At 41.8% G+C, this 8,019-nt stretch overlaps 1 protein-coding gene across 1 annotated transcript; it reads right to left on the bottom strand.

Moving 5' to 3' along the window:
• Window positions 1–1,444: 1,444 nt before the first annotated feature.
• Window positions 1,445–4,422, bottom strand: LOC118992988 (beta-defensin 109). Its single transcript, XM_037055063.1, has 3 exons — window positions 4,368–4,422; window positions 2,071–2,080; window positions 1,445–1,643 (listed from the first exon to the last, which is right to left on the bottom strand). The coding sequence occupies exons 1-3, from the start codon at window positions 4,420–4,422 to the stop codon at window positions 1,445–1,447; spliced, it is 264 nt and encodes an 87-aa protein (XP_036910958.1).
• Between the last annotated feature and the right edge of the window lie 3,597 nt (window positions 4,423–8,019).

Here is an 8,019-nt window from a genome sequence, read left to right as displayed (position 1 = left end):
ATTCAGCCATTCTGTATGTTTTGATTGCAGAATTTAATCCATTTATGTTAAAAATAATTGTTGCTATTTTGCTAATTCTCTGATGATTCCGTAGATCCATTATTCCTTGCTTATTATCTTGCTGTTGTCTTTTACAGTTTGATGTCTTTTGGCAGATAGTATGCATTGACATCATGTTCTATGGTGCGGTGTTTACAGATCTTTCCCTTGTGGTTACAGCATTTTTATTTTAAACTGATAAAACATAACTACAAGAGCATTCCTAAATATTTCATGGCAGTGAATATACCTTGTTTAAAGTAGGCAAAATGTTTGAAATACCCAAACCCCAGAGCTTACTCAAGAAAGTACTGATGCATGAACAGTTCCTAGTGCCCCCAGAGAGTGGAGAGGCCAACGGAGCTCTCTCACTATGTACGCACTTAGTTCCTTGCCTATGGCCTAACTCCTCTGTTTAAAGGTTGGTTTTGCCCTAAACCTAGTCAAGACTGTATCAAACTCTTGTGGAAAATGTCCACACTGAGAATTTAAAAATAAACAAAGAGTTCTATATAAATATTATGCCCTGGCCAACATGGCTTGGTTGATTGGAAATCATCCTGCAAAGCCGAAGATTGCCAGTTTGATTCTCAGTCAGGGCACATGCCTGGGGTGCAGGTTCTGTCCCAGTCGGGGCATGTGCAAGAGGCAACTGGTCGAAGTTTCTCTTGCATGTCAATGTTTCTCTCCCTGTTTTCTCCCTTCCTTCCCCTATCTATGAAGATAAATTAATAAAATCTTTTAAAAATACTGCATAAGATGCTCCAGTTTTACAAAGGAATTATGTTTCTTAGTATGTAAAACATCAGGAATGTAAGTGATCACGGTGTTTCTTCATAGGAGTCACATGAGTGTCCCTTTGTTAGCTGAGTACTTATATACATTGCCGTTGTTCTCCAACCTCTCCTTCTCTCTCCTTTCTGGTCTTTGTCTCCTTCTGGTTATCAGCCATACACTCATCACATTTGTGTATCATCTCAAATTATTCCTCTTCCCCTCTTCCAATTTCCTGCTTTTCTTTATGTACATCTCTTCTCCTTCCTGATGTTTCCTGGATTTTCTCTGTGTTTTGCCTGTGTATTTTCTCTGTGTGTCTATTAATCATGTTTTCTATAATTATATGTTCATCTTTGTGACTTTTTTGTTAATCTTTTGGTATTTCTGTGACAATTTTTTTTATTAAAAATGCATTGTTAAATAAATGGGCATTCTCACTTCTAAACACATTGTTTAGATCTGAAAATGAGTCATGAAGAGGTAGCATCTGGGTAGACTTTTAAATAATATTTATTCTTGTTGACCCAGAATAATAAGAATTGGTAATAAAGCTGGAATAAATCAAGATATATAGTCTAATGTTCTTAGATGCAAAAAATTTTCCTTTGGATGCCTTCATTTCCTCATTTCATTTCACTTTAGCATGAAGAGGTTCTTGATAATCTGAATACACAACCGGTGTGGGGATTGGTATCAGTATCCACCAGGCTCTGCAGCACCTCCACCTTCTGCGACAGGCACCAATTGTATCCTCTGTTCTTTTGCAGATGTCCCTTCTGCAGATGCCAGACAGATTTAGACAGAGGGTTTCAGAAGCACCCAAACCACTTCTTGCTGCACAAAAAGAGAATCAGGGAGACAGTTAGTGCAGCAGCGAGTTCACTCTCAGTGTGAGAACAGTAGAGTTCTGGATCAAGCATTCCCATGTGGAGAAAACAAGCTGGACAAAGGCTCTGTTCAGAGACTCTGTCTTGTCCACTGTCTTATTTGCTCTTTATTCAATTTATTGGGGTGACACTGATTAATACAATTATGCTGGTTTCAGGTGCATGGTTCCACAACACACCACCTATATGTTGTGTTGTATGTTCACCATCCCAAGGCAAGTCTCCTTCCATCACCCACTTGTCCCCCATGCCCTCTTCTACTTCTCCAACCCTGCCTCCCCCTCCCCAGCAATCAGCACACTGTTGTCCATATCCCCATATCTATGAGTCTTTTCTTTTTTCTCAGTCCTTTCCTTCTACCCCTCACCCTCTGACAGCTGTCAACTGGCTCTTTGTCTATGGCTCTGTCACCATTTTGCTTGTTAGTTCATTATGACAATATTAAAACAGATGCATAAGATAATTTTAGAAAGTTGCAAGTTTTCAGAACAAAGTGATACAATAATGGACCAGGAAAGGTCTGGATGTTGGAGTTGATAAAAGGGACAGGAGAGGTTTTCTGAGAAAGATGTAGCTTTTGAAGTGAGGTCTGAATAATAAAAATGAAAGAGATATTCATTTTTATGACTTAGTTTATTTGAAGACCAAAAAGACATGTGTAGATGGAGCATATTGGAAAATAATCCTAAAATTCACACGGTACCACCAAAAAAAATAGCCAAGGAAATCTTGAGAAAGTAGAACAAAGTCGAAGACATCGAATTTCCTGAGGTCAAACTATGTTCCAAAGCTATATTAACCAAAACAGTAAGGTATTGCTATAACAACAGACACAATTGATGGAACTGAATTGAGAGCCCCAAAATAAACCTATGTGTATATGGTCAACTAGTATTTGACAAGAGAACCTAGAATACTCAGTGATGAAATGATAGGCTCTTCAGTAAATGGTGTGTTGGGAAAAGTGGGTACCTACCTGCAAAACAATGGCACTAGGCCCTTATCTTACACCACGCACAAAAATTAACTTGAAGTGCATTGAAAGTTTCAGCGTAAAACCTGAAGCCATAAATATTGTGGAAGAAAACATAGAGAAAAATTTCCTTCACATTGGTCTTGGCAATGATCTTTGGATATGACACCAAAAGCACAAGCCATAAAAAGAAAATAAGTAAATAACTGAGACTACACGAAATTAAAAATCTTCTTCACAGAAGATAAAATTATCAACAAAATGAAAAAAGAAACCCACAGAATGGAAATAATATGTATAAACCATGTATCTGATAAGGGGTTAATATCCAGATATCTAAGGAACCCATGTAATTCAATAGCAGAAACATTGTCCATTTAAAATATGGACAGAACACTTGAATATGCATTTTCCCAAAGAAGACATACAGATGGCCAACAAGTACATTAAAAGGTGCCCAGCATCACTAATCTTCATGGAAATGCAAATCAGATCCACAATGAGCTATCACCTCGCACCTGTTAGAATGGCTATAATAAAAAAGACAAGAAATAACAAGTACTGGTGCATTGTTGGTGAAACGTAAATTGACACAGCCACTATGGAAACAATATGGAGATTCCTCCAAAATTTTTAAGTTTTGACCCAAGAGATCACTGCCTCAAACAGATATCTGCATTCTTATTTTCATTGCAGCAATAGCAAAAACATAAAAACAAACTACTTGTCCATCATCAAGACAGATGAATCTGTTGAGGGACAAAGAAAAAATAGTATATGTATGCAACAATGGAATATTATTCAGCTACAAAAGACAGAAATTCTGTAAACACTCTGGCCTTCCACTGAGTTTGGGGCAACTGCTGTGTGGGGCTGGTCGTGGGACAGGAGCCCCACAAGACACCTGCTAGGGTACAGATGTGGAGGTTTTCTGAGTGTGGACAGTGCAGAAGGGCCAAGCCAGGCTTCACAAAATGCTGGCTTTGGTAACTTGTGATGGGGGAAAGCTACACAGAGGAGATTCGTGGGGGAAAATTCAGAAGTTCATTTTTGGATATATTAATTTTGAAATTAAACGTCCCAATAGAGATGTCAGGTACACCACTGGAGATTCATTTCAAGTCTGGAGTTCAAAAGAGAGGCCCAGGAGGAAAATTTACAAGGATGGGACCAGCCCCAAGGACTGGAAGGAGAGAGAGAAGAGGAGAGGACCCAGACTAGAGACTGGTTCTGCCCAATGTAAAGAGTGATGGGAGAAAAGGCAACAAAGACAACGGAGGACACACCTCCGGTAGGGCAGATCAAGGACCTGCTATCCTGGAAGCCGACTGAAGGAGTGCACTGAGAGGAAGAACGACCTCCTGTGCAAATGCTGGTGATGGGCCACAGACCACCACCTTGAGAAATGGCCGTTGGGACTAGCAACATGGAGATTTATTTTTTGACATTGACAAAGCAGGCTCAGCAGCAAGGGAAAGGACCAGGAAGATGCCTGGTGGGGATGTTTTTAAGGAAAAGTGAGAGGTGAGGATTTGCAGACAGAAAGTATGGACAACTATCTTACCCTGTTACAGTCCTGGTGAAGCTGTTGATACTAGGTTTATGATTCCAATAGACAAGTGCCAAGGGCTTGTCTGGCCTGCCAGATAGCCTTCTAAACCGCAGACCCCAGTGATCAGCCACCTCCTTACCTGTGGGTAAGAGAGTCAGAAGGAGGAGAGTGGAGAGAAGTACATAGTGCCTCATGGTTGTCCGGCCAGTGAAGGGGCATCAGGTGGTCAGAGCCTGGAGTCTCTGAGCATGGCGGGCCCCTGGCTTTTTATGATGCTCCCTGGGCCTGTGGTTTGTTCTTGGTTAGTAGAGCCTGACAAAGAGACAATAGCTCAGTCTCTCCCAGGAAATCTCCAGGCACAAAAGTACACACTGTGCTGGTAGCTCAGTGGATGAGAAATCGAAGTCAGTGGCGCTGTTCCCTGAGCATCAAGGAATCCTACAGTCAGTGTATGCTGGTGTGGCCACTGCCCCTACTTTACAGCTCACTGTATGGTGGGCTGCGTTGTAAAGTGAGGTCACACCCTCTGCATCAAGTTGGATAACGGGGAATGAAAAGATAAATGGATGCACGCAGTGATGTCTGTATGTAAAGAACGCAACAGCCCCAAAGAGACAGTGATTCTTTCTGCCAATGAGGTAGCTGTGTGGGGGAGGGATAATGAGGATGTCAGGAAGAGCTTTCACAAAAGGGTGATAAGGAAGATGCTCCAAAATAGGTTGGTACTTAGTTCATCTTTATAGCACCACTGTGATGTAGAAAACTCTCCTTAGACTTCACCGCCTTTCAAAGTAGGCTTTTATTATTTTTATAAATGTTTACATTTTGATGAAAACCTGGCATTGCAAAAAATGTATAAAACACATGAAAGGAGAAAAAAATTAAATTCTTGGAGTTTTACTGCTGAAATTTAATCATAGCTATGAGTTTTACAAAACTTTTCTCAGTATAGCTCATTGTACTCTGCCTTAACTTAAATTGCACTGTCAGGATAAAATCTACTCTGTTGAATGCTAGAACTAACCCCTCCACCGTCACCCCTTCTTCCTGTATCTTCTAATTAGTTTATGTCATGGGTTCTGGCTGGTATTGGTTTGATTTTCAACATTAATTTTCAATTAATTACCTTCTTTGATTCTATCTGTATATTGGTTACCAATGGCTGCATAGTGAATTACCCCTAAATGTAACAACTTTTTGTTGCATTTTGTTGGCTTAAAACCACTTTCATTATCTCCTTGTTTCTGGCGGTCAGGCATCCCGATGCAGTTGCATGGTGCTGGGTGGGATTCAGCCACCTCCCAGGTGTGGGGCATGCTCAGTTCCTTACCATGGAGCCTCTGCAGAGGGCACCTCAGGGCAGCTGGCTGTGTCAGGACAACAAGGGAAAGCCTGGTCTTCTGAAACCCAGCCCCAGGTCAGGGAGTGCTCATCACTGAGGCCCTATTCTGTTCATAAGGAGAAAGCCTCTGGGTCAGCCCTACACTCCAGGCAAGAGGGTAGCCAGGTCAAGAAGGCCAGGAGGTGGGAGTCTGGAGACCGGCGTTTGAAGCTGCCACTGCATAGCAGCTTCACAAAGATTTTCAGTGCTATTTTTCCCTTGTTAAAAAATAACACTATCAAACACTGGTAAATTCTTCTCGTTTTAATGTTCTTATTTATTTTGATTCCCTTTTGACTAATTTTGGGGACTAGAATTCCTAGAACTTTAAATAATGGAAGCTAATAGGAAATCCTGATTTTAAAACCAGCTTGTTTCCTCATGATGCATCATGCTGGTAGATGTTTTAAGCTATATTTTTAGCAAGGCAAATTTATTCATCTGTAGAAGGAAAATGTATCTTACATCTCAATCTTTTATTGTTAAAACAGCCACTTTTGTATTCCAGTCTCTTTTAGGGTAATGCCCAGTCTTTATGAATTCCTTGCTCTGCCCGTTTTTCCCTAAAATAGTTTTATGAGTGTGAGTGTGTGTGGTGGGTGAAGTGATGTGTCATTAGTCCAGGAACGGAAATGCAGAGATTTTGTTTAAGCAGATACACTATAGAACACGGTCACTGTCAGACTTATTCATTTAGGGGAATAACATTTTATATTCTACATTTTCTTACCTAATAACCCTACCTATTAGGCAGGAGTAATATTAGCTTATCTGATCATTAATGCACTATCAGGAATATTTTCTTTATCATTGCTTTTCTAGGGACTAAGAATCTTTGAACCATTTTGTGCTTATTTTAATTATCAATTGTTATTAAATTTCATTTACTTTGCTTTATGATCAAATATGCCTGTCTGTGCTATTTCTGCTTAGAATTATCGAGGTCTGGGGAGAACTGACATGTGGTTTATTTATTGTGTTCTGTGGAAAATAGAAACTGGACTATAGGTCTCATTTACGACGTTCAGAGTAGGACATGTCTTGTAGACTGTGCCTTACACATTATTGTTTTAGATTGTCCAGAGTTCATCCTCATATGTGTCGCACCACCATGGGTCTATCAGCTGTGAGTGGTAAAATGCAGGTTGCATTGCTCCTGGCCCACTTGCCTGAGAGGATAAGACAGCCTCATGTCCTTCGGATTGTAGGTTGATGTTGTTGTCATCGGAGCAGCAGAACAAAGGGGTTTAGGTTGGGGTTTGTCCCACAGGCACCGAGGGCTCAGACGCCACGCACATGCGGCCTGGAGAGAGTTGCAGGTGGAAGCATCCAGCCCTCTGCGCTGCTGAGGGTGGGAGAGCTCCTGGAGGAGGCCACCTTCCCAGCTGGGTGTGCTGCCTCGGCAGCTCCGAGAAAAGATCTTTTGGCAGCCTTGAGGACGTTGGTGTGGAGCACTATGACATGGTGGACACAGGCCAGCTGCCAGTGCTGTGACAATGGCGACAGAACCAAATATAAGGAAGGAGGGCCTTTCCTTTGTGCTCCAGCCCCAAGCTCCCCACTGGCACCTGTCATTTGGCATGACCTAACTGAAGCTCCTCAGCAAAGGAGTCTGGGAAATAAATGTAATTTGCATGGTCTCAGTCCCCATGTCCCAGAGTAGAGAATAAAAGAGGGAAATTGGGACACCATGACAATGGGGAAAGACAATCCCATGGTTTTACTTAGTCTTAATTACAGTCTTAACTATTTTTGACATGCCAATGTTTTAAGTGAGTATGTAGGAAGCTCATTTGTGATTTCTTTGACAGATGGGACGTAATCTAGGGAAACTGTTCCATGAATCTGTGTGGAACTGGGAGAGAATTAAGTCGGATGCTTTTGGGCAATCGGACCTGAGGGTGATTGGGCCAGAAGTGTGTTAGGCCCTGAAAAAGGTGGAGGAGCAAAAACAAGAAAGAAGCAACATGTGAGATAAAAATATTAACAATTATGCTGGGCTGTCTGAGAGTGACTCTCAGATGCTGCCTGTCAGTGAGTTAAAGACACAGAATTTGCAGAGCAGACATGGGGTGAGGGTACCTCCCTCCCATACAGAGGTGGGATGGGCTTCCTGTGGGGGGGGTGGTCTAGAGACCAGGCACTTGTCCCCTTCTGCTTCTTCTCACATGTCAAAGCCTGGAGTGGAATTTTCCAACCTCAACCCTGTCAACATTGGGCAGGTAATTCCGTCTTACAGGTCATGCCTGCACATTGTAGGATGTTTAGTACCACCCCTGGCCTATATCCACCAGCACCATTCTGGACACACTCAAAAGGGTCTCTAGACACTGCCAATTAAGTGCTGGGGACAAAAGCATCTCCAGTTGAGAACTCAGGTTGAAGCATCCAAGCCTCATGCAAAGTTTCT

This window comes from Sturnira hondurensis, unplaced genomic scaffold (genome assembly GCF_014824575.4).
Source record: "Sturnira hondurensis isolate 20B ecotype Veracruz unplaced genomic scaffold, ASM1482457v3 Scaffold0008640, whole genome shotgun sequence".
NCBI classification, from domain to species: Eukaryota; Metazoa; Chordata; class Mammalia; order Chiroptera; family Phyllostomidae; genus Sturnira; species Sturnira hondurensis.
The sequence above is the reverse complement of the archived record's forward strand: the minus strand, read 5'-3'. Positions and strand labels throughout refer to the sequence as shown.